The sequence below is a fragment of the Sarcophilus harrisii genome, chromosome 1 (genome assembly GCF_902635505.1).
Source record: "Sarcophilus harrisii chromosome 1, mSarHar1.11, whole genome shotgun sequence".
Classification (NCBI taxonomy): domain Eukaryota; kingdom Metazoa; phylum Chordata; class Mammalia; order Dasyuromorphia; family Dasyuridae; genus Sarcophilus; species Sarcophilus harrisii.
The window spans coordinates 430267250-430291749 of record NC_045426.1 but is presented as its reverse complement, the minus strand read 5'-3'; the positions used below and the strand labels follow the sequence as shown (position 1 = coordinate 430291749).

Sequence of the window (24500 nt, the reverse complement as noted above, 5' to 3'; positions counted from 1 at the left end):
AAAGAAGGGAAAGGGACTTGTATGTGCCAAAATGTTTGTGGCAGCCCTGTTTGTAGTGGCCAGAAACTGGAAGATGAAGGGATGCCCATCAATTGGAGAATGGTTGGGTAAATTGTGGTATATAAATGTTATGGAATATTATTGTTCTGTAAGAAATGACCAGCAGATTGAATACAGAGAGGCTTGGAGAGACTTACATGAACTGATGCTAAGTGAAATGAGCAGAATCAAGAGATCATTATATACTTCAACAACGATACTGTATGAGGATGTATTCTGATAGAAGTGGATTTCTTTGAAAAAGAGAAGATCTAACTCAGTTTCAATTGATCAGTGATGAACAGAAGCAGCTACACCCAAAGAAAGAACACTGGGAAATGAATGTAAACTGTTTGCATTTTTGTTTTTCTTCCCGGGTTATTTTTACCTTCTGAATCCAATTCTCTCTGTGCAACAACAGAACTGTTTGGTTCTGCACACATATAGTGTATCTAGGATATACTGCGACATATTGAATATACATAGGATGCTTGCTATTTAGGGGAGGGGGTGAAGGGAGGGAGAAGAAAAATCGGAACAGAAGTGAGTGCAAGGGATAATGTTGTAAAAAATTACCCTGGCATGGGTTCTGTCAATAAAAAGTTATTATAATAAATTTTTAAAAAGAGTAAATGATCTCTCTCCTTTTATTATTTTCCCTCAGTTTCATGTAAAACAAGTTTTTTTTAAATATTTTTTTTAAACACAAGTTCTGCATTTTCTCCTTTTAAAAGCTCCCTTAAAAAGCTGCCCCCACCCCTTGAGAAGGTGTGGCCATCTTTAAGAGCTCAAAGCATAAGAGCCCTTCAATCTCAGAGGCGAGATGAATGAGGCAGGAGACTCATAGAGTGTGAAAAGAGTTCCAGTTTATTATGCAGTACATCTTTGTTGATATACATTTCTGCAAGTGTGATCAGCATGTGAACAGTAGGCAATCCCCAATCACCATTCAGAGAAGCAGGTCGTGGGCTTTACATATGCTGGTATCTTTCCATGGGAGGAGAGCCAATCCAGCAATTCAGCATCTGCTCACAGAGAGAGGCCTTGTCAAGTCATCCCTGCTCATGAGCAAGTAGCTGTGACCCTCTGGCTCAACACTCGTTCCCATGATCACAAATCATTGCTCCTTGCTCAACAAGGGCGTTTCTGCAACGTGGCAGAAAACTGATTGTGTACCAGAGGTTGAGATGGCCTCTGTACTCCCTGTCGGCAGGGTCCCATGGCTTAGCAAGAAGGCACATGTGAAGTTATACAAAACGTTTCCATAAGAGACATGTTGTAAAAGAAAAGTAAATCTCCCTCCACCCCCTAATAAATGATTTCTTTATGGAGAGACCACTTTGCCCCAAAACAAAATGGTTTTTGAGCTGTTATCTCGAATAAGAAAAAGGAATGGATGGTCAGCCACAAAATAAGGACAAAGACAACATCCCACGAACCCTACTGCAGTGGCAGCAGCTGCTTCTGTGCCTTCTTCCTTAACTTCTACAAAAGCCTTGTGTAAAACATTGGATAGAAATAAGTCCTTCCCAGATGATATCCCAGAGAAGTCAGCTTTGAACATATCAAAGGCATCTGACATGCCCAATTTTTTAAGAATGTTTTCGATGTCTAAATTCTCTTCCAATTTAAATCTGGGAAGATAAACTCCCACCTCAGTCCTCTCCATCCTCTCTGGTTTTAACCAATCTGTTAGTTTCTCAGGAGTAAGTCCTTGTTCCAACTGAAATAAAAAAAAAAAAAGATGTATATTATAAGTCCCAAAGGATTTAATTTATTTAGATAAATACTCCTTTACTACCTACTATATGTGAGGTTACTGTGTTAAGTATGAAGTATCCTGAGGAAAAATGTTCATGCCTCCAGGAGCTTCTATTCTACTTGAAAAGTTAGGAAAGTGATAAATGCAGAATCAAGCCAAAGACCTGTATTCATTCATTCTCTCTCTCTCCCTCTATCTCTCTTTCTCTTTCCCTCTCTCTCTCTCTCTCTCCTTCTCTCTTCTTCTCTCTCTCTCTGTCTCTCTCATTCTCTTTCTCTCTGTCTCTCTCTGTCTCTGTATCCTACTCTCTGTCTCTCTCTCTATCTCTGTCTCTCTCTCTCTCTTTGTCTCTCTCTGTGTGTCTCTCTCTTTCTCTCTGTCTCTCTCTCTGTCTCTCTGTGTCTCTGTCTCTGTCTCCTATTCTCTCTCTCTCTCTTTCTGTCTCTCTCTGTCTCTCTCTCTGTCTCCGTCTCTGTCTCTCTCTGTTTCTGTCTCTCTGTCTCTCTCTCTTTGTCACTCTGTCTTTGTCTCTGTCTCTGTCTCTCTGTCTCTCTCTCTCTCTCACACACACACACATACACACACACACACACACACACACACACACACACACATCCATTCAGACAGAGTGAAATGTCTCTTTTCTGTAATTTCTTTCAGAGGACCTTAGATTCAGAGCTGAAAGGGGCCTTACAGATAATACAGTATATATGACTATTTAACAGATGAGAAAACTGAGGTTGCTTCACGTCCCTTGGGTTGCTGAGTCAAAATTCCAACTGGGATCTTAGACCCCGATTCCAAATACAGCCTCTCTTTGCTACACCAAATCTCTACTTACAACCTTGACACTTAAACTCCACCTCATTCTAGCTACCTCAGAAAAATAGCTTTCATTTTCCTACTCCCTTTCATTAACTAATTTCTAATCTTAAACTTCTCTACAATTTGTAGCATTCAAAGTACTTTCACAGATTTCACATTTTCTCTTCACCCCTCTCAACCACCCAATGAACTATTTCCGGGAGAGATTATCCCATTTTATAGATGGGGAAAATGGCTTAAATTTTCCTGGAAAGGCAAAACAGTGGCTTTTCCATTGGCAAGGCTGTACTCAACATGACTTTATGCTAGGTTTTACTTGTACTATAGATTTCCAAAACTGAGCTGGCTCCTAGTCATGACAGGAGATAATCTTGACCAGATTGAAAATCAGATCTTGGTCTCTCTGAGCTGCTAACATGGCAGTTCTCCTACAATAATAGATTATCTGCTCTGTGCTTGTTGCTGATCTATTTATTTACCCAGACTTCCTTCCCCAACAATGTCTTTTAAGTCTCAGGGATTCCCAATCACATCTGGAGCTCTTGCTTATCTTGCTCCCATTCTGCTCTCCTTGTCCACTTCAGCAGGATCAGGAAACTCACTCCCCTTTCATTGCAGTAATTCCAGATCCTGAAATGTTATTAGAGATTCTAAATTAACTAGTCTTGGGTACATCCTGCAGCTATAACCTTCCACAGTCATGCCCTATTCCTGAGTACAAGGGCTCCTCCAATACCATACTCCACTTACTTGTGATATATCACAGAGATAACACCCTGTAACCTTCAGTCATAAATCTAGGACTAAATGATTCATTTTAAAGGATTGATTATTAAAACCAAAATTCAGATGAAATGATTCCAGCTCTGATCATTTTTTTTTCCAAAATTTTTCCAGAAGTAGGTAGTATATTGCATTCTCTTACCATTTTTAGATCTGTGTTCTCATCTGGAAGCAAAATGACCATGTCCATTTGTCCTCCAACATAAGGCAGAACTAGGACCTGGGTGGACACATCTTGTATGTGGGTCATCCTAAATTTAGATTTCAAAAACATCATTTGTACTGGTTTCTGCTTTTCCTAAAATGAAATGAATGCACATCAAAGTGAATCCAGGGCAATTGACAGAAGAAGAAAAAATCAACACAACTTTCTAAAAAAAGCACATTTTTGTGCCTTTACTTCATGTCTCTAGACTATAAATCCTCTGAGGGTATAAATCAAGTATCTACAGAATTGATGCTTTCTTGTCCTGGGGCTTGTTTCCTTAAATGGAAATGGGCTATATTTAGTTATAGAAAAAATATCTTTTATTCTTTCTTCTGACATAGAGCAGCTCTTGGAAGATATATATGAACAAAAATAATTTTAAAACTAAAGATTTTCTAAGTCTTTTTCTTTGTATGGGACTTCTTTTAAGTAAAGCACTTATTGTTCTCCTGTTTTCTTCTTCCCCTTCTTCCTATAAAATCAAGAAAGGCTCAAAACTGGACTAAGTCCACAATCAAATACTCAATTAATATTCAGTGTGAATGAGTTTCACTCAAATTATTTTAATATTTTTTCATCTAAACTGATAGTGTTTTGCAAACTTTATTCCCACTGAAAGAACTTTCATATATCACCAATCTATGTGCATCATAATGGAAAAGCACAAACTGCAAATTCTTTTATTTCATTCAAAACACGTTATTCATACTCATAAGATTTACATATTTTTGAGGTGATAAGTATTAAAGGAAGTGGAGAGAAAAGTCTATTTCTAACCTCTCTCAGTTCACAAATCTTTATATGTTCTTCTTAAATTTTGTAAAACATTTTACATTATTTCAACTAGTATGCGTGTTGTTTTTTGTTTTGTTTTGGATTATAAAATATATTTTCTATCAAATAGCACTTTTTCCCCAATTACATGTAAAGACTATTTTAAACATTCTTTTAAAAATATAATTTGGTTTTTCCAAAATTTCTCCCTCTGGTCTGTTTCCTCCCTTCTCTCTAATAGAATAAACAATTTGATATAGGTCCTGAGGAAGTATCCTTGAGATAAATATGTCTATTTATGATGAGTTAATCTATGTCCAGTGCATCTCCTGGTAATGTAAGTTATAGAAAACAGACATTAATCATAGAGGTACTTCCATGTATCCAGGTACTGTTTAATAATATTATGTATCATATCTTGACTTCAATTGATATTCAAAAACTCTTTTTTAATTACCAATGAAGTTTCTGACATAACCATACATTAATGGAGAAAATCTTCTTTGTTCATAGAATTTTGTTTATTCTCTGAAATATGAAGTATTTAACAGCTGGTTTGACTGTTATCAGAAAAGTTTTCAGATAAATAATGCTTTCTCTGGATTTCTGTATATGTATGCATATATGGAGATTTGTGTGTACACACAATACACATCCTATACACCTACATATACATAGACACATACATATATATCAACATCCCAAAAAGTCTCTTTGCTTTTTTACACCTTTTATTACTTGATGATATAAACTCACATTGATCCCTCTCCTCTAAGTCCTTTTATACTTCTAGTCTGTTCTATGAAATGGGAAGGTTCAACACTTTTCTAGCCTCTGAGTTCAATGATATAATTCTTTATTATATCAGAATATATATTTATCCCCAGTAGGGGATAAAAAAGGATGAAGAGAGAAGTATGCTTAAGCAAAGAAAAGGGAAAGAGTTAAATTCAGAGTCAGAAAAGAATGAAGTTTTTTTTTTAGGCCACTGATAAACTCTGTTAACCTTAGGCCAAAAAACTTCTTTTTAAGGAAGTAGTAAACGTCTCCTGAAGAAAGAGGACCCTGAACAACAGGAGATCAGACAGTGATCTAGCTGGGAAAAATAATAACTCTCTCCAAAGAGGGTCTTTTCACTTCTCTTAGGTTTGCCTTGGTTCAAAGTAATTTCCCACATATGTCCTTAGTTACCAGAACAAAAGCTATTGTCAAACAGAAAAACACAAGTGTAAGAGCATGCTCTCTTCTTCCATGATTTACCATGGCAAATTTTCAAGTAAGTAAACAAACAGAAATTGCAAGGAAGCTGCCTCACAAGGGATATTGTTATGAGAGGTTCTGAGGTTTGGAAATAAGAAAAATGGCTGGGCTAAATGGAGCAATAAAGGAAAACTAAGGTATAAGATTGAACTCTTTATTCTATCAGAATACAGAAAGAAAAGATGGAGGGGGAGCCCCCCAGGGGAGAAAAACAAAAATGAAGAGAGGAAGAAGAATTAAGTAAAGAAAAGGAAGAGTTTGGCCATGTGTTGTTAGAGCTTCATGTATATCTTAAGAAACAAAGGGAATGTGCTGATTCTTTCCCATTGTCCCAATTTCTAAGAAGGTCCTAGGACATGGCAAAATTGCCATTTACCTTGCTGATTTTGAACATCTCTTCTCTTGTTCTATGTCTGTCAAATTTTTTCTCCCATTTCCCTTTGAAATAGATGGCATTCACAAGTACCAGAGAGGTCTGTGGATTAATGGAATCATTACTGAGAAGTTCCACAATCTTGCCTGAATTAAAACATTAGAGATTAAATTTAGCAAAGATGTAGCCATGATCACATCTAAAACAATAAGATATCACATAGAAGCACTTTATAAACCCTAAATAGTTCAAATTAGCCTTCCCCTTCTGATCTTCCTCCTCTTCATCATCAATATAACAGTGATTATATGATCTAACAGGGAATACACTATGCAGGGTTCTAGCCTTTACAATTTAATCAAGTATAAAAAATCATTCACCTTTAAATAGCACTGTCATGCACTGATAAAGACTGCAAACCTCTCTCCATTAAATATTATCAAGGAAAATACATAATGAAATATTTTCTGTGTTTTGATGTAATAACAAAAATACTTCTGAATATCATGATCAGCTTGCAAGAAAGTAACACTTTTAGCTACACAGCATCACTCCTTTCTGTGAGTATCATTAAAAAAATCCTCTTTACAACTCCAAAATATGTTAAGATCTAGGATCTTAAGTAAATTCACAAAAACCCTATCAGGTTGTTGATATATTATGATACCACCCTGAGCCTGGAAAAGCGAGGATACTTATTCAAATTCATAGAGTTAGTAAGTGACAGGTTTTGGATTTGGGTTTTCTGACCCCAAGGCTTTTCCGTTTTTGTTGTTGTAGCTTTTGTTCTTTTATATGTTTTTAATTTATTTCACCAAATACTTCACAATTACAAAGAAATATAATTTTATATTAACTTTTTTAAATGTTGAATTCCAAATTCTTTCCCTCCTTCTTCCACATGTGCCCTCCTTGAAAAGATATGCAATTTGATATTGATTATAATAAGAAGATATACAAAACCTATTTCCATATTAGCCATATTATAAAAGACAAAATTAAAAAAAAATAATCCAAATCCAAATTCAATCAATTTCAAAGTTCCTAAGTTTTGCCTCTGGTGATAGATAGAATTTTTCATCATGGGTCCTTCAGAATTGTTTTGAATCATTTTTTTTTATCAAAGTACTTAAGTCTTTCACATTTCAATTGGGAAAATTACCATACTGCTGTTACTGTGTACAACAGTCTCCTCCTTTTGGTCATTTTGCTTTATAAGAGTTCATAAACAGAGAAAGAAAATTATAGACCAATCTCCTTAATGAATATTGATGCTAAAATCTTAAATAAGATATTGGCAAAAAGACTACAGAAAACCATCCCCAGGATAATTCACCATGATCAAATAGGATTTATACCAGGAACACAGGGCTGGTTCAATATTAGGAAAACTATTAGTATAATTAACCCTATTAATAACCAAATTAACAAAAATCATATGATCAATTCAATAGATGCAGAAAAAGCATTTGATAAAATTCAACATCCATTCCTATTAAAAACACTTGAGAGTATAGAAATAAATTGGCTTTTTCTTAAAATAGTAGCACCTATTTAAAACCATCAATAAACATCATATGTAATGAGGATAAACTGGAACCATTCACAATAAGATCAGGAATGAAACAAGGTTACCCACTATCACCATTACTATTCAATATTGTATTAGAAATACTAGCTTTAGCAATAAGAATTGAGAAAGAGATTAAAGGAATTAGAGTAGGTAATTAGGAAACTAAATTATCACTCTTTGCTGATGATATGATGGTGTACTTAGAGAACCCCAGAGATTCTACTAAAAAGCTATTAGAAATAATCCACACCTTTAGCAAAGTTGCAGGATACAAAATAAACCCACATAAGTTATCAGCATTCTTATATATCACTAACAAAATCCAACAGTTAGAGTTACAAAGAGAAATTCCATTTAAAGTAACTACCAATAGTATAAAATATTTAGAAATCTATCTATCAAGGGAAAATCAGGAACTATATAAGCAAAACTATGAAACACTTTGCACACAAATAAAGTCAGATCTAACTAATTAGAAAAAATATTAAATAACTTGGATAGGGCAATCAAATATAATAAAGATGACAATATTAACTAAACTAATATATTTATTTAGCGTTATACCAATTAGATTCCCAAAAAACTATTTTAATGACCTAGAAAAAATAACAACAAAGTTCATATGGGAAAACAAAAGGTCAAGAATTTCAAGGGAATTAATGAAAAAAAAATCAAATAAATGTGGCCTAGCTGTACCAGATCTAAAATTATATTATAAAGCAGCAGTTACTAACACCATTTTGGTATTGGCTAAGAAATAGTCTAGTTGATCAGTGGAATAGGTTAGGTTCAAAGGACAAAACAATCAATAACTTTAATAATTTAGAGTTTGATAACCCAAAGACCCCAGATTTGGGGATAAGAACTCACTGACAAAAACTGCTGGGAAAATTGGGAATTAGTATGGCAGAAACTAGGCATTGATTTATACTTAACACTGTACACCAAGATAAAGTCAAAATGGGTTCATGACCTAGTCATAAAGAGTGAGATTATAAATCAATTAGAAGAACATAGGATAGTTTACCTCTCAGACCTGTGGAAGAGGAAGGAATTTATGACCAAAGAACTAGAGATCATTATTGATCAGAAAATAGAAAATTTTGATTATATCAAATTGAAAAGGTTTTATACAAACAAAACTAATGCAAACAAGATTAGAAGGGAAGCAATAAACTGGGAAAACATTTTTACACTCAAAGGTTCTGATAAAGGCCTCATTTCCAAAATATATAGAGAATTGACTCTAATTTATAAGAAATCAAATCATTTTCCAATTGATAAATGGTCAAAGGATATGAACAGACAATTCTCAGACAAAGAAATTAAAACTATTTCTAGCCATAGAAAGGTGCTCCAAGTCATTATTAATCAGAAAAATGCAAATTAAGACAACTCTGAGATACCACTACACACCTGTCAGATTGGCTAGAATGACAGGGAAAGATAATGCAGAATATTGGAGGGGATGTAGGAAAACTGGGACGCTGATGCATTGTTGGTGGAATTGTGAATATATCCAGCCATTCTGGAGAGCGATTTGGAACTATGCTCAAAAAGTCATCAAACTGTGCATACCCAGCAGTGTTACTACTGGGCTTATATCCCAAAAAGATTTTAAAGAAGGCAAAGGGACTTGAATGTGCACGAATGTTTGTGGCAGCCCTCTTTGTAATGGCCAGAAACTGGAAACTGAGTGGATGTCCATCAATTGGAGAATGGCTGAATAAACTGTGGTATATGAATATTATGGAATATTATTATTCTGTAAAAAATGACCAGCAGGATGATTTCAGAAAGGCCTGGAGAGATTTACATGAACTGATGCTGAGTGAAATGAGCAGGACCAGGAGATCATTATATACTTCAGCAACAATACTTTAAATGATGATCAATTCTGATGGACATGGCCCTCTTCAACAATAAGATGAACCAAATCAGTTCCAATAGAGCAGTAATGAATTGAACCAGCTACACCCAGCAAAAGAACTCTGGGAGATGACTATGAACCAGTACATAGAATTCCCAATCTCTCTATTTTTGTCCGCCTGCATTTTTGATTTCCTTCACAGGCTAATTGTACACTATTTCAAATTCTAATTCGTTTTGTACAGCAAAATAACTGTATGGACATGTAGATATATATTGTATCTAACTTATACTTTAATATATTTAACATGTATTGGTCAACCTGCCATCTGGGGAGAAGGTGGGGGGAAGGAGTGGAAAAATTGGAACAAAAGGTTTTGCAATTGTCAATGCTGAAAATTTATCCATGTATATATCTTGTAATAAAAAGCTATAATAAAAAAAGAGTTCATGTTAGTTTTTCCAAGTTTTTCTGAAATTAACCTAATTAGTTAATCACTAATAATAGCACAAGAGCATTTCATCACATCATATACCACAATTTCATCCAATCAATAGTCAATACTTTAATTCCCAAATTGTTGCTACCACAAAAAAAGCTTCTATAAATATTTTTATACATATCGGTCCTTTTCCCTTCTCTTTCATTTCTTTGGGATCCAGACCTACTAGTAGTCTTACTAAGTAAGAGGGTATGCAACATTGTATAGTTCCTTGGATGTAGTTCAAAAATGTTCCTTAGAATGGTTGGACCAGTTCCCAACTCTAACAACAGTGTCCTTATTTTTCCACTTTTCCTCAGAAATTTGTTTCTTCCTTTTCTATCATGTTAGCTAATCTGAAAGATAATGACTCATAAGATGAATCATTTTAATTGTATTCCTCTAATCAGTAGTGATGTGGTTCACTTTTAAAATGTGACAATACTTTTGATTTCCTCTTCTGAAAGCTCCCTATGCAAAACCTTTGGCCATTTATCATTTGGGTCTAATTCATATATTTGGTTTAGACAACTAAACATTTGAGAAATAAGACCTTTACCTGAAAAAAGTGATATAAAAATTTCTTCTACTTTCTCCTTTTATTCTAATGTTAGCTGCATTAAGGTTGTTAAGTTTTTTGTTTTTTTATTTGTTTTGTGCAAATAGTTTTTAGTTTCATGGAATCAAAATTATCCATTTTACTTACCATAGTCTTTCTCTTTCTATTTTTTTCTTTTCTTCTTTTTAATTTTTTTGGTGGAGGGGGCAAAGCAATCGGAGTTAAGTGACTTCCCCAAGGTCACAAAGGTAAGAAGTGTTAAATGTCTGAAAGTAGATATAATTTCAGGTCCACCAGACTCCAGGGGTTAGTACTTTATCCAGTGGGCCATCTAGCTTCCCCACCATAATCTTTTTCTTGGGGTCACAAACTTTTCCTTTAGGTAGGTATAAATCTGACAAGTACATTTTTCCACGTCCTTCTAATTTGCCTATGATATCACCTTTGAGGTCTAAATCATTTGTCCATTTTTATCTTACCTTGATATACACTGTGAGGCATACATCTATCCCTAGTTACTTTGAAACTACTTTCCAGTTTTCCCAGAAAATTTTTTAAAATGCTGAATTCTTTCTACAAAATCTTGGACATTTTTGGATTTATCATTCAATATTACCTATGTTCATTTTTACTATATATTGTATATTTAATCCATCCATTTATCCATCACTCAATTTCTTACCCTGTACCAGATTGTTTTCATGAACACTGTTTTATAATTTAGAATCATGTACAGTTAAATCTCTATCATTCTTTTTTTTTTCATTTATTCCCTTATTCTTGACACTTTGTTCATCCATGTGAATTTTGTTATTGGTTTTCTAGCTATATAAAATGATTCTTTGCTAGTTTATTTAATATGACACTGAATAAGTAAATTAACAAGGAGAAATATCATTTTTCTGATATTGGGGCCAACACTTGAGCACTTGGAAGTTCTCCAATTATTTAAAACTGCCTTTGAATGCAGAGATTTGTAACTATAATCATTTAAATTCCTGGGTTTGTCTTCACAGATAGACTTACATGTATTTTATTTCATCTGCCATTATTTTAACTGGACTTTCTCTTTCTACCTTTCGGTTGGGTTTTGTTGGGAGAACAGAGAAAGATGGCTGAGTTACTTGAGTTTATTTTTTATCTTGTAACTGCTAAATATGTTCATTGTTACAACTATTTTTTTCTGATTTTCTAGATATATCATCATATCATCTGTGAAGAGTAATCCTTTTTGTTTTCCTCATTGCGTGATTTTCTTCTTTCAATTTCTTTTGTCTTTTCTTATTGCAAAAACTGGCATTTCTAAGATAATGCTGAAAAATACTGGTGATATGGATGTCCTGGTTTCAGCCTTAATCATAAGGGAAGGCTTTAAGATCAAACCTATTAGAAGGCTTTTTAATTTTAGATAGATATTATTTGTCATTTTAAGAAAAACTCTATACTATACACAAAGAACTACCAAACTGTGCATACCCTTTGATCCAGCAGTGTCTCTACTGAATCTTTATGACAAAGAGATCATAAAAATAGAAAAAGAACCCAAATGTGCAAAAATGTTTGTGGCAGTCCATCCATTGAAGAATGGCTGAATAAGTTATGGTATATGGATGTAATGGAGTATTGTTGTTCTATAAGAAATATCAGTAGGGTGCCTTCAGAAATGCCTGGAGAGACTTAAATGAACTGATGCTGTGTGGAGTAAAATGAGCAGAATCAAGAGAACATTGTACATAGCAATGACAAGATTATGTGATGATCAGCTCTGATGGACATGGCTCTTTTCAACAATGAGGTGATTCAGGCCAATTCTAATAGACTTGTTATGGAGAGAGCCATCTGAATCCAAAAAAAGACAACTGTGGAGACTGAATGTGGATCATAACATAGTATTTACACCTTTGTTGTTGTTTGCTTCCATTTTTCTTTCTCATTTTTTCCCTTTTTGATCTGATTTTTCTTGTGCAGCATGATAAATATAGAATTATGCACAGAAGAATTGGACATGTTTGACACATATTGGACTATATGCTATTTAAGGGAGGAGGCTGAGGCAAAGGGAGGAAGAAAAATTTGGAACATAAGGTTTTGCAAAGGTGAATATTGAAAACTATCTATGCATGCATTTTGAAAATATAAAAGCTATTATTAAGAAAAGCTCCATTAATTCCAAAGCTTTCTAGAGTTTTTAATAGGAATGGGTGTTGAATTTTGTTAAAAAAAAAAAAAAAAAAAAAAAGCTTTTTCTTTATCTATTGAGAAAGTCATATGATTTTGATTGATTTTGTTATTGTTATGATTAATACTGTAATTTTCTTAAATTGAACTAGTCTTATATTCCAGATATAAGCTTCATCTTCTTCCAAATGTTTTTTTTTTAATTTTTGCATCATCATTCATTATGGGAATTGTTCCATATTTTTTGGTGCCTCATTTGCCAATCTGTTGTTTTTTTCACAAGTATTTTCTTTATTTTCACTTCTTTGCCTAATTTTTCCTCTACAACTCTTATTTTACTTTGTAAATCATTCTTTACCTGCTTTAAGAAATTTGTTGTGAATGTATTCAATTGCTTTTTTTTAAAAAGCTGTCCTCATAATTGTTTTGACTTTAGAATCTGCATCTTGATTTTCCTGGTCATTACAACATTCTTTTATGATCACTTTCTTTTTTGTTTTTGCTTATTTTCCACCCTAGTTCTTAATTTGAAATTTTATGTTAAAGCAGAGTCTGTTTCGACTGCTATTTTCAGAGGAAACTCTAGGGGTTTGAAGTTTTCATTGTTTCCAAGGGGGTATGATTTGGTCAGAAGTGTGCTTCCTTCTCTTTAATCTGTATCCCACTACAATCAACATTGCTTCTCAGGATCCTTGTTCTCTTGGGACCACAAACAATATTCTTCCTTAGGGTTCTTGATCCCTTGAAACCAGAAGTGATATTGCTCTTTAGGGTTCCTGCTCCCTCTTCACTGACAGTGCTCCTATTCTCCCTTTGGCTATGATTCAGAAGTAGGTATAGGTTATGGAGTTGTTCAAACAGTATCTGTTCCTGCATCTAGTGCTTACATAGGTGTCTCTTGTAACCTCTTTTTGACCAGTTACTAAGTCTCCTTTCCATCTTTGACTTGAAAGCTCCTGAATCTGCTGATGCTTCTCTTACCACCATCTGCCTCTATCACTAAGTTGTGTGCTCTAAGTCAGTCACTATCCCCATGTCACAATCTTTTTTTTGACCCCATAAGTACTGAAGCTATACTTTTCTTTTTCTAAACAGGTTCTTTCTTTAAAGAAAGGTACAGATGTCCAACAAAGTTTCTAGTCTTTTCTCAAAGCCTTTTCTTCCTTTCTTGGAAGAATGTGTCACTCTTACCTTTTCTTGGTTCTCCCCCTCCAAAGGTTAATTTGAGGCATTCTTTTAAGGTTGTTTAGAGGGAAATCTTGGGAGGGCCAAACTGAAAGCTTTCTCTATTCTGACATCTTGCTTATGCCCCTAGAACTTTCTAACCTCCTTACTTAGTACTATGCCAACTGTTGAAAGAAATACTTTCCAATCACAAAAAATAATTCTGTGAGGTTCCACAAAGTACATGGCCTCAAAATAGTATGCTATTCACAGTGCATCTTATTCATAATTTAAAGGAAGGAAAAAATGAGTTAATTTAAATATGGTCATTAGAATAAAATATGTACAGCCTAAATGCATGTAAACACAAATATTTAAAAGACCCAAAAAAATAGGAGAATAGGGTTTTGCTTTGATTTGAATGAGAATAAGATAATATTGTTGAGGTGGATGGGAAACTGTAGACAGCATCATAAAATGGGAAGTCTCAGACTCCAAAGATTTCAATGTTTTTTGAGTCATTAAACAAATAGAGGAATGCACTGAGATTGGAAATGATTTATTCTCCAGGCTAATTGCTACATTCAGAAGAATTATTTATACCGAAAACATTGAAGATGAGAAGAAAAAGAAAATTAATAACATTTCATGGACAGATTTCTGCACATTTTTTGTTGCTTAGAAATCACTCCTTTTTAATACTTTACAAAAGAGTTAACAGAATCAATACTCAACATTTTTGAAATAGCTAAAATGAAATGCCATTATTTTTTACCTTCAGTCTTTTCTTCTATCCACTTATTTATATATTTTCTTGCTTTCTCTGATGCATTAGCAAAATCAAGTTCTTCCATATTTGAATGATAAAATTTCTGACAGGATTCCTTAAAAGACTAAACAATAAGATAAACAACATAACCAATTGTCACAAGTCCATAATTAAATTTCATCAGTACACTGCCAGGAAATTTTGGACCCCTTCTTCCTAATTGTCACAATCATATTATAGATCTCCATGAATTGACTCCTAATCTTTGTGTTTGACTTGGACAAATTTTTAAGTCTATAATCTAATGAAGCTAAAGACCTAAAAATTAGACACCAGGGTTTCTTAAATCCCTTTAAGCTTTATTACCACAAAAAGATCACTTAAATCAGTTACTATGATCAGGAAATCTAAAGGAAGCTAAATGATATGCCAACAGTACCTAATAAGTCAATAAATAATTATTTAAAAACTGTCAGATTGAGATGATTACTCCCAGCATTCATTTTCTATTGCATCATAAGATCACAGATTTAGAACTGAACAAGTTTAGAAGACATCCAGTCCAACCCTTACATTTTTACAGAGGAGATAACTGAGATGACTCTTCCTAATAGTAAAAAACAGAGGTGAAATTTGAAGATAGGTAGTGCCATGTCCCCTGGACCATACTATTAATCCTTAAAAATTATAGAAAATAATCATGTGTTCCCAGACCTGACTTTTTCAAACAGTTCTAAATGGATTTTAGTAGCATGACTACAGATGAGATACTCCTGTCATCTTTCTTTAACTTAAAAATGTCATTAATTTCCTTAAATTTATAGAGCGAAAAAAAATAAACAAGACTTACTGAGATAAAATCACGAGTCTTTTCTCCAAAGAGCCTGTTGGCAATTCTTAACAGGCATTGATCACCAGATTTATTAGCTTCTGCAAGAAAAGACTGGAAACTGTGGTGGACATCTGTACTTTTGTTTAAAGAAAGAACCTGTTTGGAAAGAAAAAAAAAATAGAATTTTAGTACTGTTTTCCTTTCTTGTAAAACACAAAAGAAATCCTCAAAGGAAAATCAACTAAACACTAAAAGCATTTAAAAATAAGATTAAAGGCTATCACTCAGCTATTCTATAAGTTTCCTTAGTCCCCTATTGCCTTTGGGAATAAATTCAAATCTTCTTTGTTCAGCATTTAAAACCCTTTACAACCTGGTTCCAATCTACCTTTCCAGCCTTATTATACATTACTGCACTTTCTATCTTTCCCTTCCTCACTCCTTCCTCCACCTCCCCAAAAAGTGATCTTCTAGTTATTCCTCAGATCAAGGTAAGACAGTAAGATTATTCTGCATTAGTAACTTTGGGCACATTTCTACCATAAATGCCTGCTGTCTATAACACAGAGGCTAGACAGGTCATCTACATATTGTGCTTCATTCCCCCACTCTCTATGGCTGTGCTACTGACAAAGCTCAGCTCCTTTGAGATGTGACTTTGGAGAAGTACAATGTTTCATATGGTTTGCTTTTTTGTTTATTTGTTTTCTCTTAGTCCCCAGTACCTGTTGTATCTGTGCAGCAGTATTTCCCTTGGCCCCCTCTAAGACCATTGCCAGGGCACAGTAGAGGCTCAGGGGGGAATAAAACACATTCTGTGAGCTATCTTTTTCACTAATTTCTTTAAAAACATTCAAGGTAAAAGTGTTGATTGCTTCAGAGAGAGCAGCCATCACGGCAAACCTACAATGAGAAGACAAAGAGACATAATACATGAACGTAGGACATTTTGGTGTGCATCCAATTATTCCATTTTGAATCCATATCATCTCCAATAATGGATCTTTTAAAACAAATAATAAAGTGAATTTACAAAGGGCTTTATATTTAGAAAGCACTTGACATATTAATTCATTTCATTTTAAAAGCAACCCAACAAGGTAGGTGCTATTATTTTGCTCATTTTACAGATGAGGAAACTGAGGCAAATGTAAGTGAATTAAATTACCCTGAGTCATACAGCTAGTTAGGATCTAAGATGGATTTGAACTCAGATCTTCCTGACTACCAAGTCCATTATTATATTCACTGCAGTACATACACTGCAGTATATACACTGCAGTACACTGCCTTCGTAAATGAACAAAATAATACAAATTAAGAATAGGACACTGGAGAAATGATAATAATCTCAGCTTTGTTCCTTATTATCATTATGACATATCTAGAAAATACTTTGATATTTACAAGGGATTTTTTTTATCAATTTGTTGCTCCTCAAATGGAAATATAGCTGATTAATAATATTTCTTTCTGATCACCTAAACAACCTCTCTGCTTCCTTATTTTTGCGTATATATTCCTGAAGTTTAGAACTGCTACCTTAAATGTCACTCATACTAACTGCATATAGCCTAACTCACTACCTCTGTCAGCAATAAGATGACTCAAAGCCCCTGTGAGTCTATTTTTCACATGGTCCATTAGAAGAAATCAAAGGTCTATCAGAACAGCTGATGCAAGACCAGAGCTGAAAGGCTACATATCAACAGGATCAGTCACATAGTTCCTTAGTCCCAACCAATCAAAGAGGACTGAAATGGAGCAAAATTCTAAACAGGAAGGTGAGACAAAATCTGACTGGGCCACAAGTCAGAATTCATGAGACCAAAGTAGAAGTCCATGTAACCAGTTTATAGAATAAAGTGGGAAAAATAGAATCTTTAACTAGAGTTAAAGGGTACAATCAAAACCAAGATGAAACTAGGTTAAAGCAAATAGGGAGTTTGATAGTCAATAAATATTAATTAAGTGCCTACTATAGGCCAGAGAAAGAAAGGAGTTAGGGTACTTGGTTTAGGGATATGATGAAATAATTCCCTCAGTTAGGTGGGAAATTTTGAGTTTCTTCTGGGCCTTTCTTGTGTAAAATATGGGATAATCATATGTCCACATGAAATTTTCCTAAAGCATCTACCCTTTCCAACAGGAAATAAGAGAATAGTAAGGAAGAAGATTTCTATAGCATCTACTATGAGCCAAGAACTATGCTAAGTGATTTACAAATATTTTCAGATTTGATCCTACTTGAGAGCTATGAGCTATTATGAGCTATGAGCTGTTATTATCACCACTTTACTTTTGGAGAAAATAAGGTCAAGTGATTTTGCTCATATTTGAACTCAGTGTTTGTGATTTCAAGCCAGAACTCCATCTACTTCCCTATCCAGTAAGCTCCTCCCTTAGAAGAATAAAGCTTTTGCAAAACCAGGAGAAACATCAGTTCCCCACAATATTGCACACCCAAGAATCCTCATCTTTCCAATGAAAGGAAGTACATTTCACCATTTCTTCCCATGAGCCAAGCCCGATCATCATAATCACAAAGCATTCAGTTTCTATTTTTATTTCCAATTCACTTTTAAGCATTTACAGCTTCTACTTACAGCTGGGACACTTGGTATTATGCATATGGCTGAAGCCATAAAGAGGACAGGATTGGGATTCAGAACCTGAGGTCTTGTATAGGCTCTGTCAGTAACTATCTGTGTAACCTTGACTAGACTCCTCAGCCCTTCTGAGCTATTCATCTCCTCATCTTCTGTGGGTATGGACAACTCTAAAATTATATGAATAACCAACCAATTATCTCCCCATGTAGACATGCTATAAGGAGTCTCCTGTAGGTTGACTTCTTATTTCCTCACACTTCTAGGGCAAGTATTATCTGGAACCCAGTAGCTGGATTCCTGTCAGGGCTTTCAGAAATTCCCTTGATTCCTGCCCTCACCACGGCACTGACAAGAAGGAAGCGATTAGGGTGTAGCCCTAGATCTTTGACATCTCAGCAAGATAGAGAGGAGATGCTGCAAAAGCAGAGGTAGGCAAAGAGAAGCAATGATTGATTATCTAGACATTTTGATCTTAATTGGGTCTCTTTAAATGCATCATTATGACAGTTCCACACTCTAAGATGAAGTTCTGATTAAGTTCTGATTCTGATAGAATTCTTAGCTTTGACAAACCCACAATTCCATCATTACCTTAACTAACCAGACACCCAAATTATGTTGTCAAAGCCCTCTGTTACATTTCTTCAATAAAAGAACTTAACGGTACCTCACTAAGTTGGCTAACTTCCCTTTTAGGTTTAACCCTCCAGTTGACATAATCCTAGCTGAAAGAGTATTCTTCCTTATTGCTTCCAGGGAATTTGTCTTCCCCACTGTTAATCGCTAAAACTCTTATAGATGTATTCCTCTAAATAAAATCCTTGCTCTTGATTTGCCTAAAAATTTTTTTGAGAAACCTCCTAACACTGGTCCGCAACCCAAATACCCTTTGTCGGGTCCAAAAGCCCCGCACCTCAACATTAGAAGGGTTGGAGCATCCCTCAATTCAGTTTCGCAGTTTCGGGATGCTCGCAAGCTCGGGATGCGGAGATTTCAATGGAGTCTCAGCTTCCGGGAATATTGTGTCCCTCAGCTGGCTGCCCCCCAACAATCCTATGCATAATTCATAAACATCAGGACAGCCTGCGAAGACATGCCCCAGAGTGGCAAGAGAAGCCGGGAAGTGGAGAAAAGTAGTATCCTCTTTCCCAACCGAGAGACATTCATTCTAAGAAAGCGTTCAGAATTCCACACGTCTGGCAAGTTCCCATGACAGGCTAGGGCTAAGTCCTCGAAAATAGAAACTACAAACTGCTTCTCGTCTTATCGCCGGGGCGTGCGCTGGTCCGTGCGCTTTCTATCTGGTTTCAAAACCCAGACACATAGGGGCCGCGAACCAAGTTGCGGGGAGGGAGACTCCAAATCCCGAGCTGGGCTGCGCCCACCTTGGGCTGAATAGCAAGGTGTACTAGGCAGATCAGAGCCCCTCTCCTCCTGGGCCCTCTGGGCCCCGCGGGCAATCCTGCTCTAACACCCGCTCTCTCCCAGTACTCAGCTGTAGGAGGAAGGAACCACAGTATTGGCGAGTAGCTCAGTCTGTCTCTGCTTACCTGCCTTAACTGTAGAGGGGCCGTAAGTGCAGCTGCTGCAGCTTCCTTCCACACTTTGCAGAGAGACTTGCTGTTAAACCCTGGGTGCATCCTGTTTATGCTCTAGAGGATGATTCCTGGAAGCCTGATCCTCCCCCAGGGTTTGAGAATATACCTCATTGGACTGGGGGAGGAGTCCTACTGAAGCTAATACCTCCTGCTGCTTAAATTATTTCTTGATTTGGGGCATACTGGAAACGTGGTGGCAAGGGAATGAAAATAGAATTAGGATCCTTTGGAGCCCACCCGCCTCATCTCGGAAGATCTCGAATCAAGTTGTCTTATGATCCATGCTGCCTGTGTGACACTAGGAAAGTCACTTAGGCTCTTCAGTACCTAAGGCAACTTTCTTAGACAGTAAATTTCAGAGATGGTGTCAAACTTCATTAGAAAGGAAATTGTTTACACAACAATTCCCGATCCCTTTCCCTAGTCAGCCCATAGACTTCTAAAGCTTCTCCTGGTAATATGTGATTTGGGAAGAATAATTCTCTAGAGAAAGAAGGAAGAAAGAAAAGGAGAAATGGAGGGAGGGAGAGGAAAGGAGACTGAAAACCATGCTGTAAGATTTGCTTAAATCTCTGAAGCACACATCAGACTCCTTTACTCCTCAGGGAATCTCAAACTGTTACAGAGCAAGGTTATTCTTATAGTTCTTTGTATATCTGGCTCTTATTCAGATGACAGCATACCTTTTCTTTCTCTATAGTCTATCTGGCCCAAGGAAAAAGTGAAAGGAGTGAAAGCTTAAAGCTTTCAAAAATGATATAAGGCAGGGATTGCGGAGGGTGGAGGGAAAGGGGGGGAGGGGAGAGAGTGACAGACAAACAGACAGACACAGACAGAGACTGAGATAGAGAGAAACAGATAGACACAGACACAGAGAGCGGGCTTCTTCATATCTTGTCCAGGCTGGAAGTAAAATGATTAATATTCTGGGGTTCAATCCAAATGTACATGTAAACTTTAACTTACTCCAGTTTTCTGACTTGAATTGATTTGTCCATCCTTAGGCAAGCTCTTGGTGCTTCACTTTTAAAATTTTACCATGTTGGCACTAGATTTAGTATGGACACAGAATCCCATATTACTATACATTAAAACTCCCAAACATAGTATAAAGGATTATAAATGGTTATAGTAAATATATATAATGATAATCCCAACAGATTATATATGTGTGTGTATATGTATATATGTCCATCTATTTTAGAATATAGTACAGAAAGAATCTTGTAAGAGCCCATGAATGATATGAAAAAATATACATTCTAAGGGATGATTCTAAGAAGCCAGAGCTACACCCAGGGTTTGGGAATAAGCATCATTAGACTGGTCCTACTGCTTAAACTATTTTCTGGGGCATACTGGAAATCTGATGCCCACAGAGCTAAAATGGCATTAGGATCCTTTGGAGCCACCCACCTTATTGCCAAAGATCTGGGTTCATACTGCTTGTGTGACACCAGGATAGTCAGCCTCTCAAGTGTCTTAGGCAACTCTCTTAGAATATAATTTTCAGCGAAGGTGTCAACCTTCATTGGAATAGGAAATTTTTTACACCATTGAAATAACAGCTTTAGTCCCAGTACCTTTTCCTAGTCAGTCCATGCACTTCTAAAGCTTCCCCTGGTAATATGAGATTTGGGAAGAATAATTCTCCAGGAAAGAAGGAAAAAAGAAAAGGAGAAATGGAGGGAGGGAGGGGAAAAGGGAAGGAAAAACCATGTTAAACAATTTGTCCAAATGTCTGAAACACATATTTGACTCCTTCACTCTTCAGGAAAACTCAAACTGTTATAGAACAAGATTATGCTTCTAGTCCTTTATATTTCAGCGTTCTGTTCAGATATCAGAATATCTTTTGTTTCCCTGTAGTCTATCTGGCCCAAAAGAAAAACTGAAAAAAAGTGAAAGCTTAAAGCTTTGAAAGATGATATAATGTTTGAATTCTCATTCTGGACATTACAGAAAAAAGGGATTAGGGAAGACAGAAAGGGAGGGGGAGAGAGGCAGAGAGACAGAGACACAGAAAGAGTAAAAAATAGAGACAGAAAGAATGAGAGAGATTTCTCTGTATTTTGTGCAAGCTGGAAGCACAATGATTAATTATTCTGGGGTCCAATCCAAATGCACATGGACATTGAAGTTTTAATTTATTCCATTTTTTGACTTGAATTGACTTGCCCTTCCTTAGGAAACCTCTTGGTGTTTCACTTTTAAAGTTTTACCTTATGAGCACTAGATTTAGTGTGGACACGGAATCAACTGTACTATTATACATTAGGACTCCCAAACCTTACAGATTCACCAACCTCAGCCTCTCCTAGTATCAAGGCTTATAGGTGTTAACCTTTATGCTCTGTTATAATACATTTTATATGTGTATATGAATATATCTACACACACATATACTATACACACACACATATATATATGTAGGAGTGTGTACATAGAAAGGGTGTGTATATGTATTTATATACATATACACACATAAATATTAAATATATAATGATAATGCCACTAGATTATATATGTGTGTGTATATGTACATACATACATACATTTTAGAATATAGTACAAAGAAGGATGTTGTAAGTGTCCATGAAAGATATGAATAAATTGCTATAATTGATAGTAAAGAGAACCAATTTTCACCTGAGAAAAATAAAGTAAAATGTTATGGAGAAGATGACATTTGGTTTTGAAAGATGTTTAAGATTTGAATACATTGAGTTACTTAGCTTAAGGGCATAGCAAGAACATGCTAGAAAGAGGGAACAGACAAATAAATTCAGATACGAGATACCAGCTATTTCAAGGAATAGTAAATAAGGACTGAGACTCATCGATCCAAACATGATCAGATTACAATATTTCTTTGTACAGAGGAGGAAAGTGAAAGCCAGAAATATTACTACAGACATTCATTTGCTATTCATAGTAACACATGAAAGTCATCAGTTCAAAGATAAAATGGATCAAAATGTTGTCTTATCTGTCCACACTGAATTTGACTGCTTAGAATGAGACAAATAATAGAGAAAATAAACGATATCCGCTGAGATCCTTAAACTTTCTAATGAAATCAGGAGAGTAAAAAACCAAAATGGTTTCTTTTCCCCTAGTCTGATGCCCCAAAATGATGCTTGCCAAAACATAAGAAAATATTCTGTGACATGCAATAAATCAAGTGCATCACAAATTTCCAAAAAAATGAGATCAATTCTTGGAAACAACAATGACAGAACTTATTCTATATTCTATATTAAATTCTTTGTTTTCCCATAATACATATATATGTGTGTGTGTACTTTTGTTTGTGAATATATATGTGTGTGTATGTGTTTATATATATTTAGATGTATTAATCCTTTTCAGGATAATTATTGTGCCCAATTCTCTGTTCTACAACATAGTTTCCCTAGGAGTGAAGCACTAGTGTCTATCCCCTCATTGAAAAGCAACTTGTCATCATAGTGAATAAAGCATCAACCAAAACACTGACCTTGGAATCAAGATTCAAATGCTAACACTAAATTTTTTTTTGCACTCTATTTGACTTTAGGATAATTATTGAACATTTCTAATTTTCAATTCCTTCATTATTAAAATGGGGGACTAAAAAGTTTCTCATTCAACTTGTTACTTCTATGGCCTCCTTTAAGTCCCAACTAAAATTATATCTGCTACAGGAGTTTTTCCCAAAACTTCTTAATTCTAGTGCCTTTCCTTTCTTATCTTCTAGCTTTCTGGGGCATACATATTAATTTTGTCTTCCCAATAAAGTGTGAGCTCCCCCAGAGACTGCCTTTTTCATCTTTTTTGTATTTCCAGCACTTAGCACAGTGCCTGACACATAGTAGACGCTTATTATCAATTGATCACTTGAGTGACCATGATCATACAATTAATGACTACTTGAGTAGGATTTGAATCCAGACCAGCATCTTATTCCTTTTGCCTGCTAATGATATCAGGAATTTAAAAAGTACAATTTGGTTCCTCCAAACCACATTCACAGGTATTACGTGACTCCAGAAAAAGCTATCTGAAAGTGATTTAGGCCTTTGATGAATTGTGAACTCAATTTGTGTCAACAACATGACATACCAACTAATGGACTTTTAGATTGCTTTCAGAGTGGCAAAATGTTGGGGCAAATAAAATTGTTTCACTTACAACAAAAGAGACTGAGGCAGAGCTCTGAGCCAGTGTCACTTTATTTAAGGGTATATGATCCCCTCTAATAAACTAGATCTTAGATTGTCCTCGCAATGTTAGATACAAGACATTCAGAGATATTCGGATGTTCAAGAACATCTATACTAAATACGGAATAATTCCATTGGTAGCCATATGAGGTAAAGGCTAAAATAAGCGAAATCTTGTGTTAGCAAAGACATGAGTAGAATGAAATAAGGAAAAATCTCCACTGAGTATCAAGGAATTGGAAACTGAATGGTAGCCCAATCAATTGGAAAATGGTTGAGTAAGTTGAAGTCTATGAATGTAATGGAATACCACTGTTCTATAAGAAATGATACTAGGCTGATAACAGAAAAGCCTGGAAAGACTTATATGAACTTATGCTGAATGAACTGAGCAGAACCAGTAACAACAACATTGTGTGATGTTCAACTATCATAGACTTAGCTCTTTCCAGCCATACAATAGACAACTCCCATAGACTTGGGGTGGCAAATGCCACTGCATTCAGAGAAAAGACTATAGATACTAATCTGTCTCTGTAGCATAATATTTTTCACTTTTTTGTTGTTTTTCCACTCTCATGGTTTTTCCCTTTTTTCTGACTTTTTTTCACAGCATTACTAATATGGAAATATAT

The 24500-nt window shown here is 35.4% G+C and overlaps 1 protein-coding gene across 3 annotated transcripts; it reads right to left on the bottom strand.

Moving 5' to 3' along the window:
- Positions 1-885: 885 nt before the first annotated feature.
- On the bottom strand, positions 886-19737 carry LOC111719513 (serpin B6). 3 transcript variants are annotated; one of them, XM_031946191.1, is made up of 7 exons: positions 19613-19733; positions 16176-16353; positions 15469-15606; positions 14625-14742; positions 6028-6170; positions 3552-3707; positions 1364-1762 (listed from the first exon to the last, which is right to left on the bottom strand). In XM_031946191.1, exons 2-7 carry the CDS (start codon positions 16341-16343, stop codon positions 1364-1366), a joined length of 1122 nt encoding a protein of 373 aa, XP_031802051.1. In that variant the 5' UTR covers positions 16344-16353; positions 19613-19733. The 3 variants fall into 3 exon arrangements, with proteins under 3 accessions (XP_031802052.1, XP_031802051.1, XP_031802053.1); XM_031946192.1 differs by lacking the exon at positions 19613-19733 and having other exon boundaries at positions 886-1762; positions 16176-16343; XM_031946193.1 differs by lacking the exon at positions 16176-16353 and having other exon boundaries at positions 19613-19737.
- Positions 19738-24500: the final 4763 nt, after the last annotated feature.